Genomic DNA, 20,259 nt, shown 5'->3' with positions numbered 1-20,259 from the left:
GCGAGGGGCTTGTGCAGCCATGCTGAGCCTTGCAGGCTGACAACCAAGAGGCTGATGAGGTGCAGTCCTTCATCTGGTCACCCTTGTGCCACTTTGCCAGTGCCAGCCTGGCTCTGGGGGTCATCCTCTTACCAAGGGGTGCCCTGGTCCTCCCGTCCCCAAGGATCCTGCCAGCTGTTCCCACCTGTTCTCTGCAGTATGCTGCAGCACCACAGCCAGGCTGCAGAAAGGGTGAAGCAACACTCAGACGTGTGTCAGGCGTGGAGGTAAATATTAAAGTGCTGCCTGGCAACCAGCATAACAACAGCCTGACGCAGAGCTGCTCCGGCCCGGGCAGGCACACCCTGCTCGCTGCCATGGAGGGGAATCTCACCGTGGTATGGGTCAGACACCCCCCACTGAAAGGTTGGGATGACAAACAGTAAGGGATGGACTGGATCAGGAGTCTGGGGCTGGGCAGAGAGAGAGGGGTGTCCTTTGAGCTGTCACGGATCCCTGAAGGGCATAGCCAACAGTAGAAGGACAAACAATTGTGATCAGTGCTGATTCCTGCTCTCTTGCCTGAAAAGAAGCATGGGTCCTGGAGGGTGTTGTGCCAGCCCTGGCCATGACCCACAGTGGGGTCCCAGCCTGAGGGTTGTCTGTCAGACAGTTCTTCTACAAGCTGGGAGTGGAGGCAAATCCACAGCAAAACATCCAGGACCACAGGTAGTCCACAAGCAGGGAGGAATATGGAGATGCTCCCTGCATCAGACTCCCACAACCACCACAGAAGGGACTTGAAAGACAGAGAAGAGGTTACAGGATAACAGTGATTAAATAAAGACTGATCCCCTGTTAATGAGCTGTGGTGGGGGAAAACAGTTTTCCCCCTGAAGCTATAAAATGGTAAACCCCCAGGGGGTGCTGACCCTTGAGGTTTGAGCCAGTGAGCGCTTTTGCAAAATATAAACATATCACACTTAGACCGGAAAAGAAAGTAGTTGTAGTTGTTGTAGAAGGAGGAGCCATGTTGTGAAAGCCACGAGCTGAGGGGCCCTCAGCCCCACTAGGGGCTGAGCCCTCCCCAGCCCCAGCTGGGGGGGTTGCAGGGAGTTGGAACAGTGTTAAACTGGGCTAAGTACCTGTAGCTGAGAAAGCTGAGAGTTCTTCTCCACCATGAGTAGGCAGACGGAGCAGCGGCAGGAGCAGTGTAGGGAGGACAGAGAGCCAAGAGATAAGGGAGAAGCAGAAAACAAGCATGCAGCCGAGCAAGAGAGACACAGAGTTGTCCGAGAGAAAGAGAGCCAGCAGCAGAGAGAGCAGAACTAAGCTCTACAGAGAGAGAGAGAGAGCTGGGGTGAGAACTGAACCAAAACCCCCCAAACTCCTTTTGTGACCTCTCCTAAGTGGAGAGGATGGACTCCTACTAAATGGAAGTCCTAAATGCAGCATGCACTGCAGAGAGGAGCTGAAAAGCTCAAGGTTTTCCCAGAGCTGGACCGGGACGGCCAGAAGGAATGCAGAGGGGGTGACCTTGGCCCCCCCACTGCTGCTACCAAGCTGGCAGTTTTGAGACAGAGCACGGGAGCTCTGCAAAGGGGGCTTGAATCCCCTGAAGATACGGACCGTCACGAAGGCTTCTGCACTTCGTTGACATGACGTGGTGAAGTGACCCTTGTCCTGGTGAACACAGCCCATGGAAGAGAAGACCCTCGCTTGGAGACGAAGAGCCGAGATGGCTTGGATACCCCTCGTGTGTACTGGCAGAGATCCAGCTACAGCTGCTGCATGAAAGAAGAGAGCCTGCTGCCTTAGAGACATTGCTGCTCTGAAAGTAGAAAGGATCTCTTCCTTCTTCCCTCCCGGACTTTTATTTGGAAGGGAGAAGATATTTGATCCATTGTAAATACTGTTTTATCATGGTAGAGATAGTTGAGATTGTGTGTGTGTGTAATGTATTGTAATATTTATTTGTACAGTCATTGTAATATATTCCCTTCCCCCCATTTTGAGTCTCGTGTGGTGTTTGGAAAACCCATCTTACACTGGGTTGAGATTTGGGAGGGGGGCTAGGACTCAAGAATTGGATTTTGGGGCTCTCAAACCGTGACATTACCCCACCCTGGTGATGGGCAGTGTGACAGCTGTGGGGTCACAGCCTGTCCTCTCATCAGCCCACACAGCTGGCAGGACAGGCACAGGAGCTGACCAAAGGACCTCAGGTGTTCTTGAGCTAGAGAATGGCTTTCCAGGAAGAGCTGATGAAGAAACATGGGATTTAATCTGAAATTTGTCTTAATGCTACTGTTGAAAGAGAAAAGCCACAGAAGCCAAGAAGTGGGTTAGTAAAACTCCACAAAAAAACTACCCAAAATTGGTTGTCTAGTCTCACTGTGTGTACCTCAGAAATCTGCAAGTAAAAAGGAAAATGTGACAGCAGAAGAAGAAGAAGAAAGAAATGGTGACAAATACCAAAAGATAACAATTTTAACTGCTCAGACGATTGGATGTAGATGCCTTTTGGAAAAAGAAAACAGCAGGTGAAGAAATTCATGACAGGTCTTGGCTACAGACAGATAAAAATCACTGAAACTACCCCATAGGTAACACAGTGAGAGATATTGTCAACTAAACTTCAAATTCTGGAAATTCATGGAGAAAATTCATCAGACTGAGGATGGTCACTGCTCACCCTCAGAAAGGAGCACAATGCACCTGATGGAGACCTTCAAAACCACAAGAGATGCTGAAAACATTTGCCAAGCAACCCATACAGAAACACTTAAGATGATAACAAGAGAATAAATAAGAATGAACAGTTTGGTCAGGAATAAAGCAATGAACCTTCAGAGGACATGCTGTCAGTGCAACTTTTCACAGTACTTGTGGTAGTATTTTCTCAATGAAACAGGGAATTTTGTCAGCTTTCAGCCTGAAGGGATCTCTGACACTGGTGGTAGGTTGAAGACAATCAGACGCAGCAACACAAAACCCCCAAAGCAGCAGCAATACCGACAAAAATATGTGAAGGCTATTGTGCCATAGACTGAGACACTCTTGCCAAAAACAAACAAGGAAAGAGCAATCTGGGGGAAAATAATATGTTACCGTGACAACATAAATGTAAATGTGAAATATAACTTTCAACCTTTTTGACGTGACCTTCTCTAGGTCAAATGCTAGGACAATTTTGGCCATCACATTGAAGCACATATGGATAAAGAAAGATATGAGGACAGATTTAGGGGGGAAAAAATGAAGAAAAAGTATGCATGAGGGACAGCTTAGTGACAGGAAAAGCAAGTCAGCACATATCTTTTGTATGCTGGTCAGGAAGCCAATAAAATGGGAAACAAAGAAAAAACTGACTTACTCTTGAGAGATTACTTAATCTCTCAAGTCAGAGCTCAAACATATTCCTCCTAGAGAGAAGGAATATATAAGTCTTTTCTGAGTGATCTACCTGAACTCAGACTAGAACAGAAGACTGAAGAGCCATCCAAATATTCTTTTGGGCTTAACATAGCTTACGTATGAATGAGCTGGGACAGCTTCTCAGGCTCAGAGTCGACATCAACTCTATGATTCTAATATGACTAACTTATAGGGTTACCTCACACCAGCTGTGTAATGCAAGGGAAAACCTAATCTGTTTGATTAGAAATGGTTCTTTATATGAATGGTTCTGATATTAAGCTTTAAGATGTGTGCTTGTAAGATGTGGGCAGCAAAAGCTCTTCTAGAGAACTACTGTGAAAAATAATGGGTTATTTCACTGAAGTGTAAAATAGCACTTGAGCTGCTACAGGTTAAATCTCTCACTTGGTTTGACAGCATGTGCTAAGGGCTATGCAGTTCTGTGATCTGTGGCATAAACACAGTTTGATTAATTTTCCATTAAGCCCACAAGGAGCTGTGAGACACTATCTGAGCCAACATCTGTGCGTGTGGACATGTACAAATAAATACATAAAGATATAAACATGTATATTAAGGCTATGCAGCAGCTAAGACATGCAGTGATTTAAAAGTGGAAAAAATTCAGCAATAACTCTATATAAATTTTACTGTAGCGGTATCTATAACAGCTGACTTAAAAACTACAAATTTGAGTGCTTCTGTGTCATTTTCCATCCCAAGTAATTTTGGAAATATCCTTTTACTTTGTAATTACTGTTCTTATAGGTAGTTGTGCTATTAAGTTACAAAAAACAACACCTTTTTAAGAGAAAGGTAAAAATCCACACACAACCAAGAAAACAGTGTTCTTTTCAAGATTTCAGGCTCTCAGTTAATTGTGTGGAAGTATAATATTAAGAACTTAACGAAATGGAGCAGCAGGATACAGGTTTCCAATTAGCACCTGTGTATCACTCAGACACTGGTATATTTACATAAAACACTGCTAATATACAGGTTATTATGCTGTCCCGTTGTGATCAGTTCCTTTGCAGAAGTGATCAAAATGATTCCTAAACAATTTACAGTGCAAATTCTAATGACTGACTTTGCCATGTGCCTCTTTCATTTCTAAAGCCCATTATCGTTACTGAAACTCACCAACACTGCATGTTATAAACAAAGCCTACTGCCCCTCTCAGCCACTAAGGGGAGGGGGGGGGGAATCCTTGGAGGACAGTTGGTAGTTACTTCTTCTGTAGCTATGATCTACCTCCATCTAAAATTCTTTGCTAGAGTTGTTACTTTAGGCAGTTTTTTTAGTTCATGCTATTGTAGATCAATTCATCAATATACCTGGTTTTGAATACCTGTCTTTAAAAAAACCCAAACTAACAAGAAGAAACCCTCTCTCTACAGATGCTTCCTGTGCTTTTATCACTCATGAACTCAGCTGTTATAAATATAACTGAAAAATGCATAAAATCTATTATTATAGATTATATTATATAATTAATGAATTATAAGGAATATAATTATCATACATCAATTAATATAATTAACATTAATTCTATTGATTAATATAATTATAAACATATAAAATAAAATATAAATATATTAATTATAGATATTATATATTATATAAATCTATTATTAGAGTTTAAATTTCTACAACTTGATAAAGACAACAAGAAAAGTAATTTTAGAGAAAAACTGACTGCTCCTTAGAGCTAAGAAACTTACGATTTTGCTCTGTGCCAATATGCACTCACAGCCCACCGCAAATGTGAAGAATAAAGTGCAGTAGAGCTGATGCACACGCATCTGCAGAGGACACACAAACTTCAAAGGGCATGTTCAGAACAAAATTAAACTGCACTGAGACTCAGGGAACAGCGTCCGTGTTTGAGAAGATGGGGGGCGGGAGGGGGATCACGCCTGGAAGAACCATCAGGAGAGACTCAGGATGTTCCTGCCTGAAGTGCCATCCTAGGAGCCCTCCAGAAGAGGATTTGCTGTCTGACAACCTCCAAACTCTCCATATGCACTCTCCTGCTAAATGACAGTAAAACTAGTAACAAACAGTAGGATTATGTCAGCGCTTCTTTTCCCCAACAGAAAGTCGACTGCAGTAAATCAGACACCAGACCAAAAGACTGCTGATCATAGAATCATAGAATCATAGAATCGATTGGGTTGGAAAAGACCTCCGAGATCATCAAGTCCAACCCTTGGTCCAAATCCAGTCCATTTACTAGATCATGGCACTCAGTGCCACGTCCAATCTGCGTTTAAAAATCTCCAGGGATGGTGAATCCACCACCTCTCTGGGCAGCCCATTCCAATGCCTGATTACTCTCTCTGTAAAGAATTTTCTCCTGATAACACAGGACTATGTCTCTCTGCAAAACTCAGTTCAGAAGATGATCTGGCTTGCTACTGTGGAAAAGATTAATCCCACAATTTCATCATTCTGCAATTTTCTCACCACACAGAACAAGTATTTGCAGCAATTATTAGTCTGTACCCAGGATCAAGATTAACCATCACTGAGAGATGCTGAAAGACACATAGGAAACAAAGCCATTTTCTCCTGAAATAAAAACATGATAGATTTTTATAAGAGACCGGTCTGAACCAGGAAATTGAAAAGCTGATTAGCTCGTAAAGCCTTTTTACAGCCTCAAGTGCTGCTAAATTTATTGATCATCATGGAACATTGAGCCAGACAACTTCCATAGCACACACTCACTCCTACTGGTTTCTTCTATTTTGAATACTAGAATAAAATTTCTGCTATTTTGGAACAGAGAAGAAACTCGACAATATTTAATCACTGAATGTTATGTATCAGCTAAAGCTGGCTAACCATACTGCTTAATTTTAACATAATAGGTTTTTCAGCAGTGGTTTTTGAGACAACCTATTTGAATTTGGTGTACGCTATTTCAAATGTTATCAAGCAAATCAGTGAACGAGATCTGTATCATATTTACCACAGAGCAGAACAAGGCTTCACACCACCTAGAAATTAACTGATCTGCCAAACAACCTTTCAGTTAGATGTCTATTTCAAGATGTCTGAATTTCAGCAACCTAATTCAAGTTCAAAGCTTAATATTGACATGTTTGTTTTTCTTTATTTCATTAACTATTAAGACTCTGAAACAGCTTTATGCTTAAACAAAAAACAACTGAGGATAGTGAATGACAATTCACTCTAAACAATTTTTGTACCATTTGACTCTTTCTTAAACTTCCAACACCTCTGTTTATGCTACCTATATGCAGGAAGTTAGGGTTGTGTAGAAAAATTTAGAATTATCCCACAGGTAATGATAAGAAGCACTGTGCATTTGTTTGTGGTTGTTTACTTCTTCTGGAAGCAGGAAAAGACTTTGATAATTAGTCAGAGATCACGCACACTACCTAAACATGAAGAACCCTTACATACTCACAATGCAACTTGTGACCACAAGAAATTACTTGAACTCCAGTGTGCAGCATGGCTACTGCTTTAAAGGCTTTACTACATATGAAGGCAACTTCTAGGTAATGTCCTTTCATGATGAGGGAAAGAGATCTGGAAAGAAAGTCATTACATGCCAAGCGGGTAACAGACTTCATATGCTGCCTTCACATCTGTGTGTCTGCAAACAGACCATGTCAATATCACAGGCTGCACACTCCTTGTTCCTTTTAAATTACATCAATAATCTGCCTTAAACACACCGTTCTTACTTCTCTTTAAAAATGTGCCCCTCAATTACCTCTTCTCGGAAACTTCCTGTTTCTGCGTCTATAAATTCAACAAGGAGGCGCACACTGAAATTTCATTTTCATTCAGTCATATTCAAATATTAGAAGCAGTGCTCCAGTCCAGTCACGGCTCTTCTCAGGTTCCCACTCTGCACAATACAGCATTACAGTAATGTATGAGCTGGTCACTGCAGATGAGCTCTCCTTTTTTTGTAGGCAGCTCAAAAATCCTTTTTTTCAGTTCTACCTCCTGCACACTGTTAGCATTTAGCTACAGCTAACTGCTGCCATTTCTGTGTGTTGTTTCAAACACGAGAATGTTCCACACCTATCTGCAGCAGCAAACTGCAGCCTGATAAGTAAACACCATGAAAACAGGAGATTAGGTGCCAGCCACATGCCATACAGCGCTGCTGAGCTCAGCTGGGATTTGTGTCACTTGGTCTGCAGTGTTGCAAAACCCTGCTCAGCAGAGTTGGGATAGAACCAGGGAATTGCAACCAGAACCAGTACTCTATGAAGGCGGGGTGCGGTGGGGTTAAAAAGACAGAAATGGTACGTAAAAGAGGACTTCATTTTATGACTGAAGATCTCCGAGGTTATGAACTCGATTACTTCTATTACAACAATGAAGCCAGGCCATACTCAAGCTGAGCAGTACTCTGAATTAGAAATTGCAAGGATGCAGAAACAAAATATTATTCATGAAGCTGTATGAACTGATACACTCACAGTCATGGTGGCACTGGTTACCAAAGCGAATGGAAATCAATAAAGGAAAATAAATAAAAACTACCAAGTCAAGGAATCTTAATAGAACTTTGCTGTGAAAAGATCATCTAGGGATAACACTGCATAAACAGGGGTGGTGGTGGTACGTTGTTGGGATTTTATCTTCAATCATTTTAGAAAAATTCAACATTGTTTTATCATTTCCATGTAAAAAGAGGCAGACTGGGGCACTTCTTGCTTCAGCAGTGACTTCCCTCCTGGGGATCAAAAATGTTAATTTTCTAGTTGGTCCAAGCAATCCTACTAAGCATGGCATAAAGACAGGCACAGACCTGACTTCTTCCAGAACCAGAAGGGTTTCTGAGCCTTAAGGAGTTCCCAAGGAGTATCCAAGGCCACCGACCTCTCGTGTCTCCCTGTCAGGCTCTTCCTTTGGCAGATGAGACTCAAGTGTTAGTGAATGGAGACATTCTCATCTCAGGATAACAAAGGGCAGAAATGGTGAGAATGCAGAGGCTGGAGAACTATTCACTGAAAAAGCAGTTCCTTTGCCTTCTGGACTCCTCTATTGCCACTCTGCATCCTCCAAGAGCCACCATCTTCAGAGCAGCACAGCTTTGCCTAGATTTCAAACTAGGAGTGTATGCCTAAAGTGCAAAGCACTAGATGTGAGAAAAAGTGGTCATGGAGCTCGTTTCTGCAACTCCAAAATCAGAAACAGAATTTTCTTCAAGTTCAACATACCCTGCATATCTAATCATTCAAAAAAAACCCAAACCAACCCCCAAACAAAAAACAAAAAAACCCTCCAACAAAACCAAAACCCAACAAAAACCCCGACCCCCAAAAAACCACACGACCCACCCCAAGCCCCTAAACCAAAAAAGCACCATTCTATACAAAAAGCTGATAGTAACAAATAAGCTAGTCTACTGTATGTTTTATATCAATCTAATAAACCCTAACATTGAGGAAGCTAGTTGTCAAAAAAAAAAAAAAAAAAAAGAGATCAAAAACTCAGCAAAGGTGTCTGCAATGTTCAAGAATTCTGGGCTATTTAATGCACTATTTTCACTTTCTCCAGAGAAAAGAGGCGTAAGTATTATACTACCAACAAGAAGTAAAAACAGTGGCATACCTCAAGCAACACCCACCTACCTAATTTCTACTACTGCAGAAAGAATACAATTTATTGAAAAGTATTATTTTTTCCATATGTGTGCTGTATCAGATGTTTCAGCATCTTTTAGGTTACATATTTTTAAGAATACTAAAGTATTGATACCTAAGCACAGTTCAACCAAGATGTTGCTCTTACAGATCACCACACCCTGACTACGCAATATGCTGTATGTGCCACAGGCATATAGGCTCTGCATTTGTATGCCAAAAAAATTATATGGGTCTTGGAAGCAGGAACAGCGTGGGCTGTGAGCAAGAAAAAAATGCCAACCACACCCCAAAACAAAAACATAAATACAACAGCAATATAAGAGCAACTTAGACACCACTTTAAAAGTTTGTTTCTCATTCCCTCTCTACTTCCAACTGCTTATGTCAGGTGGTGTTACAGCGTCTAAAAAGGGTGTTTCCAGCATGTTAAAATAATTTTAGAAGCTAATTAACTACACGCAGCTCGCTCTGGAGCGTTTCAAGTCTGCTGACAACTGAATCACGTCGGAAGCCTTGAAGTTGGCAGCCTGTGTTACTTCAGCCCACAAAACTCCAGGAAGACAGGGAGGGGGAGAAAGGAAAAAAAAATAATATAAAAAAGGGACTGCAACACGAACACAAATGATCTCAAGCAGAAGCAGCAGGAAAGCAGAGCCAACAAAAATAGCTAACTCACTTTGGATAGACGTGTGCCTTCTGTTTGCAGCAGGAATGGCAGGATGCGGCTGCTTTTCGCCCCAGCGCTGGAGCAGCTGTGGTTGTGGCTTCCGGGAGCGCAGGCAAAGCCCAGCCCGTGTGCTGAGTGGCGCAATCTCCACCCAGCAGCACGGCTGCCTCCCTGCCAGCACAGCCCCACGGTGCCAGGGGAGGGGACCCAAACCAGCTAGCGCGGGGGAAGCGAGATACGACAACGAGCAAACCTGCCTCCCAGTCTCGGGGTCACTTCTGGTAAGTGGCTGGACCAAGGTCCCCCAGCAGGGACAGCTGTCAGCAGGCTGACACTGCGAGAGTCACACAGCAAAAGCAGGGGTGAAATGCCTGCTTGGGATGGTGCAACATTCAGCTTTCGAAAAGCTGTGTTCACCTTTCGAGTTATAGTTGCACTGGTGCCACAGAAAGGAAACCACTCGTTTCCCCTCAAGAGACCAATATTCCTATTAGAAGTCTACAGGATACCCCCCTAAATTTGAACTGATTAACCAGGCTCCCAGAGTACACAAATGTTACTAACTGAAAGTCATTATCATGGTTTGGACCAGTTAAGGCCATCAGAACTTGACTGACTAGGAATTTTTTTAAGCATAACAAATCTAAATGATTTATATTAATTTATAAATTAAAAGGTTCTTCCTGAAATACCCATAGTGACCTGCTCTTGAATTTTTTTTTTTGGCTCTATAATCAAATTCTCAATACTTGTCATATGGGATTGTAACTTCAGATACCTTTTACTCAAAAATTATTCCTTTACAAGGTGCCTCTGCAAAGGTCACCAAATAAAAACTGGGTGACAGTTAAATAAGGTATGCAACAAAAAGAAACCTAAACAGTAAATATACTGATAGTAGGAACAACTTTTGATGATAAACTAGATTAACTTATCCACTGCAGCAATACTGGGACTTCACTCAAAGGTATTTAGTAACTGCCCTTTTTTGTCTTGTGTTCCTGTTCATTGTATAAGAAAGCAGACTGAATGGCCCCTTAAAACAGCGATAATTTGGATGCCAGTTGAAAGCAAGTAGTCTTAAATTTCTTAAATCATTAAGGTCAAGAAGCTTTCTGTGAAAATCTGAAATCAAAGTAATTCTTACTAAATTTCCACTGTTGTTGAGCTCTTCCAGCACTGTTTAAAAAATAGTCCATGATAGTAAAATGAGCAAAGACTCTCACTTCTCTAAGCTATGGCAGCCAGCCACAAAAAGAAAATTATTACTTGTTAAGAGCAATGCAAAAAATCTGCTACATAAAAAGCAGCAAAACTTCATCTGTTATCAATGGAATTACCACAAAAGAACACAAAGATGCAAGAAAGGTGGCTGGATCCATCTGTGTTCAATTATCAGTGCCTTCTATTAATAGCTATGATTGAACATTAAGCTAGAAACTGGCTGTGGAACTGGCAAAACCATCATTAAAGGCTGTAAAAGAAAACGAAGCAGCACTGGTAGGGGATCTTCTGCAGAGGGAGGAGGTTGGATCAGATTTTCCTCCTCACCGCTGGCTCATAATACTAGTAAGCCATGACCTCCAAAAGTTTGGGCACCTTTGCAGTTAATGTATAGAAGGAAGAGGCTGCTCATAGGCAACCAATAAATATTCCTGATGATCATAACCTTACCTGAATCTACCTTTTTAGTCCATTTATCTGACAAGGCAGACAAATGCTTACTGAAAACACCCGCAGTCAAACAGGACTCCACATCGAAAAGGAAAGAAAGGCCTGTGATAGATACAAAGGAGTCAAAACATCTGTTTCTGTTAAACACCTTTAAATTATTAATTTAGATTTGAGTCATGCAGAAACTAGGCACATCAAGGTTGCCATAGGCAGCCAAATAACATCCCTCCACATTGAGCAGAAGCAATGAGTACATCCTGGCTGCAATGCCAGGAACTCGAGAGTGACCGAACGAAGAGCACAGAGGTAAAATGAAGGCACAAAGAACTGTTCAGATGGAAAGCACAATGAAAACAAAGCTGGACGGGGCAGTGCTGTCCCTTAGGAGTTGTCCATGTGACAGGTACCATCACAGGACAATCAGACTACGCACATCCATGACACAATGACAAGGCGTCATCACACACAACTTCCTGCATCTTAAAACTAAGAAATACAAGTGACCCAAGAAGGAACAAGCCATCAGTTATTATTACTTACTGACTAAAAGGAAAAATTATTTAGACCTAACATGAGGCAGCAAAACCCCCTCTGGCTGTTCAATTCAGAGTAAGTCATTTCACCAGAGAGTATGAATATGTTAAAAAAATAAACAGCTTGAGCTGGAGCAACTAACTATCCTACTTCCCCTGCCTCTTCTAAGGAGTTAGAAATTTATCTGGGATAAAATGCATCAATGACAAGTATTACTGACCAACAGAATTATTAAAGAATCAAAAGAGGTTTTGCACACAGGACACATTAAAGCTACATCAGGGGAAAAAAAATAAAGGAAGAAACAGCAGTTCCAAATTGTCTAAGACCTGGTGGAGTATTTCTGATTGCATTAAAAGATTTTATCAGTTTGCAGCAAAAGAGAAAGGGCTGCCTTGCCTCTTCAAGAAATACTTCTCTTCCTGTAAATTTCTATTTAAAAAAAAAAAACAAAACCTCTGCAAAATTTTTGTTTCCAATAGATATTTTTAGAGACCAAAATAAGGGCAGAAAGAAATACAGCAAGCCAAATAAAAAAGCTACAGGTAGCACAAACTATAAGAACAATACATCTCTGAGTTTTGCTCTATTTTAAATAACACTACAGGCTCACAGGATATTATTTAAAAGATATAAAGATATAATTAACAGAAGATTTAGCCTAAGTGAAGAAAAGCAGAAATGGCTGAGTGGGAACTAAAATGGGTAAACTTAAAATAACTATCCAATAACAGTCACTATTAGACAGCCATGAGATAAGTATTGTCACACTATATAATCTTTACCTATAAATATTTTGGAATGTTAAAGAAACTGGGGAAACACCCAGTACTGATGAAATACATAGCCTAGGTTGTCATAACCTAATATAAAGCAATTCCTGGCAATTGCATTGCATTATTTTCATGACACTACCTTCCAGTTCTTATCCTTAGTAGCATCACCAGAAATCGTGCCTTTCACCCTTAGGGTCGAGGACACACTTATCATAAAAAGAACATTAACTGAAAAAAAAAAACCCAAAAGAAAACTTAGAGATGTGTTAGTTAGAAAATTAGATATGTGCTTCCACGGTACTGTGCAGCTGTAGATTCTCATGCAGAAGGATGATCCCTGAGATTGTCTCACCTGTCATGAGAACTACATATGGACAACTACATCCACCTTGACTAGCAGGCAAAAGGCCCTGGCAAAGTAAAAGCAATAGAAAGATAAGCTGGGGATGTCTTTATAATGATAGACAAAAGCATTGAAAGTAAGTGACAACAGCATTTATACCCTTGTCTCCTCCTTCCTTAGCCGGAAAGGAAAAATAATAACTTAAGTGGTTTAGAGAAATCTTTAGGAGTATTATTTTACAACAGCTTTGATTAAGAAAATAAAAATCCCACTCAAAAGCAGAAACATTTCCTGCTGATAGGATCCTTCAAACAATGGGTTATATCTCCAGATATGGAACACTGGGGTGGATTAATGGACTACTTGGAGTAATCTGTAGGAGCAACCAGCCTCACATCCGTGGTGTGAACTGATGAGCTGGACAGCCCCTGGCTCACATACAAAGGAATGAAGATGTGTTGAAAAATATGTTACAAAGTGCTTTTGAAACCTGAAAGTGGAAAATAATGGAAGTGCAGAACAAGGTGCTAGAGCTAAAACAAAGACATCAGTCTTGTCTCTGCTACTGACCAGCAGCCAAATAATTCACTCTGCCATCAAGATGGGCCTGATTTGAGCTCTCCCTGAACTGCAGCAGCATTGCACACCAGGGACCCTTCCCCTGAGCAGGGAGGCCTCTTGAAGTTTGGGATCCCTCACCTGAGACAGAGATCCTTCCTTACCTGTGGCAGAGAGACCCCTTACTCACAACAGATCCTCAGTGAGTGAGTGGTAGTGTGCTGAATTAATGCTATGAAACAGCACCAATCCATATATAGTTACTCAATACTGTTATAAACATTATATGGATAATTCCACTAGACATAAACCCTTGTCCGAATCTGAGACTAGGACTGGACTCAGCCACACTTAAGGTTCATCAGGAATTTAGAAAGCAAGGGGGTCTACTCTGAACTTTGTGACTCAGCGGGAAGGTCTCCATTACCCTTTTCGTCTCTCTGTGTGAATCATTCCAACTCAATTCTAACTCAATTTTCCTTTTTATGTTTCTTCCATGCAGTAATTAACGAGATGAACCTGGCAATCAAACTTACAGAATGTTGTCAAACCACCGTTAATCTTCATTAATTTCCATCAAACTGTCAAATTATTAATTTACCTCAATAAAACATATTGCTGCTTCTCTTTCCAGTGAGCTGCATTTCAGTCATCTGTGACAAATAGCACTACCAAGTACAGCCATCAACCACCATCAGAAAGAGTATTTTCAAAACCTTCTTTCAATACTCTGCAAGACCTGAGCACCCTGTTGCTCCTCAGAGTATCATCTGCACTCCTTTGCAACTCAGCTTTATAACGCCTCTTGCTCCAGGGACAATGAGAGCAAAGACAGTTTCTCAGTGCTTCAATCTCACCAGGTTCCACAAAGTAAACAGAATCCAAAAATACAACAGCTAAAGGTGAAAAAAGAACCACAGGGCTGTAAAAGTCAAATGAAGTTTGCCACTCATATCAATGGGACCAGGATTCTTTAAAATATCTAGGACACTAACAAAGAACACATGGAAGGGGAGAATGCTACCACATCTATTTCCTCAGGAAGTCAACAGTGGCTTCTGCTCCCCTTTCATTTCAATTTACTATGATTTCTAGCAAGTCATGAAGAGCATCCTAGTGCTGTTGAACAAATGGTTTTCTGTGAAGCCACACCATATTCTCTTCACTGGTAAAATGGTAAAAAAGACCACTTCCTTAAGTATACATTACCTTAGCAGCAGAAGGTGCTCCCCTTGTCTGTGTTTTGGGGGGTTGGCTGATATTAGCAGTTGCTTGTTTTTCCTACAAAAAAAGAAAAGAAACACATAGTAAAGATCAGAAATATTTATGAAGGGGAAAAAAAATCAAAAAAAGGACACTAAAAAAAATGTTAATTAGAACATTTTTGCAAGGCAAGTCATCAAAAAATTAATTCCCCTATGTAACTTTAATTCACGCAGGCACATTTCACACAGTGTTGCCCAGCCCAGAACACGCTGAGCTCTCTTGCACTGTTTTATGGCTCATATATCATGGCCAGGCTTCGCAAAAGAAGATTTGGGGAGGGCTCTACCCATGTTTGTTACAAGCGCGCTGGTGGCTAAAAAGGCCAATACAAGATAGGCATGTCCAGTTGCAAAAGGCACAGCAGAAAGACTCCTTAGGTGGTATATTCTGCAAGACACAATTATTTCTGCAGTCTTTTCTCCTCAAGAGTGATCCTGCATAAGTTCTCAAAGGAAGCAGCAGCGTTATTGATGGTGTGTCTCCAGACCTCCCGATTGGAGGCCAGAGTAGACCAGTTATGGTGATCAATATGGCCAAGGCTGAGATGTTGTTTCAGGGAGTCCTTGTATCTTCTCTTCGGGGCTCCTCTCTTGCGGCAGCCGGTGGCAAGTTCACCATAAAGCAAGATCTTAGGGAGGTGGTGGTCCTTCATCCTGGAGATGTGCCCTGCCCAGCACAGCTGTGTTCTCAGTAACATGGCCTCAATACTTGTGACTGCTGCTTGTTCTAGAACAGTTGTACTGGTCACATAATCTGACCAGTGGATGTTTAGGTTTGAATGGAGGCAGCGTTGATGGAAGCGTTCTAGGAGTCACAGGTGGTGGCGGTAGATGACCCATGATTCGGAACCGTATAAGAGAGTAGACAGCACTATGGCTCTGTAAACACTGATCTTGGTACTTTTCTTCAAGTGTTTATTACACCATACTCTTTTATGAAGCTTTCCGAAGGCACTGTATGCCTTTGGTTACCTGTTGTCTATCTCCTCATCAATCTTACCATCTGAGGAGATGAGGCTGCCTAGGTAATTAAACTGCTGGACTGATTTGAGCTCTGACTGGCCAATGGTGATGTGGGGATGATGGAAGACTTCCTGAGGTGCAGGTTGATAGAGAACTTCTGTCTTCTTTAAGCTGACTTCCAGCCCAAAGAGCTCAGCAGCATCTGCAAAGCAGGATGTTAAATGCTGCAGAGCTGCTTCTGTGTGGGCGACAAGGGCGGCGTCATCAGCATAAAGCAGCTCCTGGACAAGATGGTTTAAGGTCTTGGTGTGGGCCTTCAGTCACCTTAGGTTGAAAAGGCTTCCATCAGTACGGTATCGAATGTAGATACCGTCTTGATCATCGAGGTCTGCTGTGGCCCTTTGGAGCATCATGCTAAAGAAGATGGTGAATAGGGTTGGTGCGAGAACACAGCCTTGTTTCACACCATTAGTTATTAGAAAGGGCTCAGAAAGTGTGTTGCCATATCTGACTTGGCCGTGCTGATCCTCATGGAGTGAGATGATCATTTTAAGGAACTTGGGAGGACAACCTAAGCGTTCCAAAATCTGCCATAGACCTTTTCTGCTCACAGTATCGAAAGCCTTGGTGAGGTCGACAAAGGTTACGTAGAAACCTTTGTTCTGTTCCCTGCACTTCTCTTGCAGTTGTCTCAGAACAAACACCATGTCTGTGGTGCTCCTGTTGGCTCTGAAACCACATTGGCTTTCAGGTAGAATTCCTCCTGCTATAGCGGGTATTAGTGTGTTCAAGAGTATACTTGCCAGGATTTTGCCAGCAATGGAGAGCAGAGTAATACCACGGTAATTTGAACAGTCTGATTTAACTCCTTTCTTCTTATACAAAGTGATGATGACTACATCACGAAGGTCTGATGGTAGTTTGCCTAGTTCCCAACAGCGTACCACAAACTCGTAAAATTTAGCGTGGAGTGCAAGGCCCCCATGTTTCGAGACTTCGGGTGGAATTCCATCAATCCCAGCTGCCTTGCCAATTTTCACCTGCTGTATGGCCTTGAGGGTCTCTCCTAAAGTAGAGGCAATATCCAATTCATACTTCACTGGTGGTTGTGTGATGGACTGAATTGCTGAGTCTTGGACTACACAGCTAGTACTAAAAAGAGTCTGAAAATGTTCAGACCAACAATTCAGAATGGAGGTTTTATCTGTAAGAAGCGTTTGACCATCTGTGCTGAGTAGAGGACTTTGGACTTGGTACGCAGGCCCATATGCTGTTTTCAAGGCCCCACAGAATCCTCTGTGATCACCCGTATCTGCACATAATTGAGTTTTTTCAGCTAGATTGATCCACCACTTGTTCTGGATGTCACGGAGTTTCTGGTGGAGCTTGCTGCAAGCAAGACAAAAGGCTGTTTTTCTTGTGTGACAGGATGGCAGTGCAAGGTGTGCTTGGTGGGTGGTTCTCTTCTTCCTCAACAATTCCTGGATCTCTTGATTGTTTTCATCAAACCAGTCCTTGTTCTTCTTGAGGGAGAACCCTAAGGATTCTTCAGAGGACTGCAGGATGCTGTTTTTAATATGGTGCCAAAGTGTTTCAGTAGAGGTATCTGTAGAATCTATGGAATGGTTATCAAGCCTAGTTTGAAGATTAGCCTGGAATTTGTTTCTCACTGTGGCTGATTGGAGATTGTTAACTTGGGAGTCTCCTCCTTCGGATGCTGCCCCTTTTAGGTTTGAATTTGAGATTGAAGTTAAGTTTGCAGCGCACAAGCTGATGGTCTGTTTGGCATTCTGCACTAGGCATCACGCAGGTGTGATGGACATCGCGGACATCTTTCCGTCGCACCAAGATATAATCAATAAGGTGCCAATGCTTGGATCTGGGGTGCATCCAGGTTGTCTTCAGACTGTTTTTCTGCTGAAAGATAGTATTAGTGATGGTGAGTTGTTGCTTTGCACAGAATTCTACCAGAAGTCGACCATTATCATTGCAGCTTCCAACATCATGCTTGCCTAATATTCCTTTCCAGGCTTCAAAATTCTTTCCTACTCTGGCATTGAAATCACCAAGGATAATGATCTTATCATCTGCAGGCGCCTTTTGGGTAAGGAGGCGCAGGTCGGTGTAAAATTTATCTTTTTCAGCAGGGTCAGCTTGGAGAGTTGGGGCATATATACTAAAGAGGACAACGTGTTGCTTGTTGTGTAGTGGAAGGCGTAGGGAGATAATTCGGTCAGAATGACCTCTGTCGGCAGATTTTTGAGTTTAGGAACAATAGAGTTTTTGCTCATGAAGCCAACTCCTGAGAGATGCTTTTCAGTTCTTGGCTTACCTGACCAAAAGAGCATGTAACCAGCACCATGTTCTCTGAGGCTGCCTTCCTTGTGAAGGCAAACTTCACTGAGAGCAGCAATGTCGATGTTGAGACGAGGCAGTTCATGGGCAATTAGGGCAGAACGACGCTCAGGACGTCCACTATCCGCAGAATCGAGCATGGTTCTGATGTTCCAGTATGCTAGAGTTAATTTAGGTACACCTCTGGAGGCAGGTGTATTGCCTTTGTCTTTTGATCTTTGTGTGACTGCATCTGTAGAAGATGGCCGTTTGGCTTTGCAAATGTGGGTAAGGCCTTCAAGCCTGTGCAGTGGATTTTTTAGGTGAGACACAGCATGCACGGAACTGAACCCACCCTTTAATCCTAAGGTTCATCTGCCAGGGCCAAGTGAGCTTGGACGGTGGCAGCGAGGTCCTCAGGACGTAGATTTAATTAGAGTGACCTTCTCTTAGATGGATGGCCTTACAGGGCTAAACGAGCTCCATGTGCCCAAGTTTAGAGTTGTCCTTCTCCTTCGTGTGCTCTGAGGCTCCCACTCTCATCTCCCACGAGGGCACAGTCCACGCCAGCGCAGCTCCCCCTCTCTCACTCCTTTCTGTGCCCCGGGCCGGGGACCGCGCGGGGCACCTATGGTTCATATATAAATCTGTGCTATTTTCTGTGGCAGAGTGACTCCATTTTAAGTAACAGTTAAAGTAACAGAAACCATATATTATTTGATGAAAGATATCAATGAAAATAAGAAGGTCAAGCTATTGCTGTTCAGACATAATTTGAATGATAACCCAGAAAGTAACATCACCCTCAGGGAGGGAGGTAAAGGTACAATGCTAAAATCAAAATTATAGTTTTTCTAAGAAGCTTAAGATTCCAACACAATTAAAGCATTCACTCTTCCAGCTGCTCTCCACAAGCAGGGAAGGCTGCAGAAGGACAAAAGATTCCACCAGCGAACTCAGTAGCACCAGTTTTTAATGGATTGGGCACTAGATATTGGAACAGACTGGGGGATCTGGAGACCTCTGTCATTAAGGCGGAGCTTCTGTTCTCTTTCTGATTTAGCTCAAAAATTTGGAGATCGTCTGGAGTAAACAAAGCTGCACATTCAACAGTCACCTCCAGTCAGAGCCCACGCAGTGGGCCACCCACTGTGGCCATTTAGCTAAGATTAACATCACCAAAATATGGCCCAGAGGTACAAACTGAAACAATTACAGACATGTACATCAAGGATGTCACACTTAGTACTGGCCATACTGGAAACAATGACATCCCAGTAAGACTTCACAGGAATGTTCCAAAAACCAAGAGTAAAAGTGATTTTTCCTGCTATAGAGGACTGTGGCTGCCTCCTCCTGGTGGCCCAGCCCAGGACCCTCCTGCACAGCTGCTAAAGTCCAGTGTTGCCCTGTAGAGACCAGTACTACCCAGTACAGACTCTGTAATCCACAGATCCTTCCACTTCTAATTAGGTTGTCCAAGTAATTAAAAATTTGAAGTGCTACTCTCCCAATTTCAGAGAGAAAAGAAACAAAAAAAAATCACCAAAAAAAAGAGCAGACCTCTGAAGAGCAATCAGTATTCTGGGTATGCCTTCAGTACCATAGATCTTGACTGACACCACAGGCTCAGCAGCCTTTGGTTCAGGGACTCATGGTTCATGGTTTTCAGGACGTACTTTTGGTACTGAAGACTATGGTGCTGTGATGCTCTTAAAAATCTCAGAATCACAAAATACCAGAAATCCATACATAAAGTACTGTTATACAGAAGGAGTTTTTATGATACCTACCAACACCCTCAAAAATTTCAAGCACAAGGCTAATTTTCCTCATCCCCACCAAGCCTGAAGTACAAAAAAAACCCCAAAACCAAACAAACAAGTAACAGAGTGAAGTAAATCCTTGCCCTGAGTATGAACTTATTTTAACCCATTAAACAGAATAAAGAAAAAATTGTTAATGTAAATATTTCTGTGTTTCACGGTAAGCAGAACAGAAATAAAGGTAGGAGAGCGAGAGAAGAAAAATAAGCAAATACATTCTCCTCTGGAGTAGAGAAAGACTACCTAGCGATAAGCTACATCGAAAGTTAAGCCA

General features: G+C 42.2%; 1 protein-coding gene and 1 long non-coding RNA gene across 2 annotated transcripts in view; one reads left to right on the top strand and one right to left on the bottom strand.

The window, feature by feature from the left end:
- Positions 1–20,259, bottom strand: part of CAST (calpastatin) — a 67,937-nt gene that overhangs the window by 36,522 nt on the left and 11,156 nt on the right. Inside the window, exon 3 of the mRNA XM_027722889.2 lies at positions 14,807–14,878. Within this exon, the coding sequence (XP_027578690.2) occupies positions 14,807–14,878 (72 nt within the window). The remainder of the gene's footprint in view (positions 1–14,806; positions 14,879–20,259) is intronic.
- Positions 9,943–14,230, top strand: LOC113988892. The gene is made up of 2 exons (XR_003541049.2): positions 9,943–9,993; positions 14,100–14,230. It is a non-coding gene; the product is annotated as an uncharacterized LOC113988892 (long non-coding RNA).

Source organism: Pipra filicauda, unplaced genomic scaffold, assembly GCF_003945595.2.
Source record: "Pipra filicauda isolate LSUMZ 115617 unplaced genomic scaffold, ASM394559v2 scaffold638_size211741_pilon, whole genome shotgun sequence".
Lineage (NCBI taxonomy): Eukaryota > Metazoa > Chordata > Aves > Passeriformes > Pipridae > Pipra > Pipra filicauda.
Note: the sequence above shows the minus strand (reverse complement) of the source record. Positions and strands in the feature narration are given on the sequence as shown.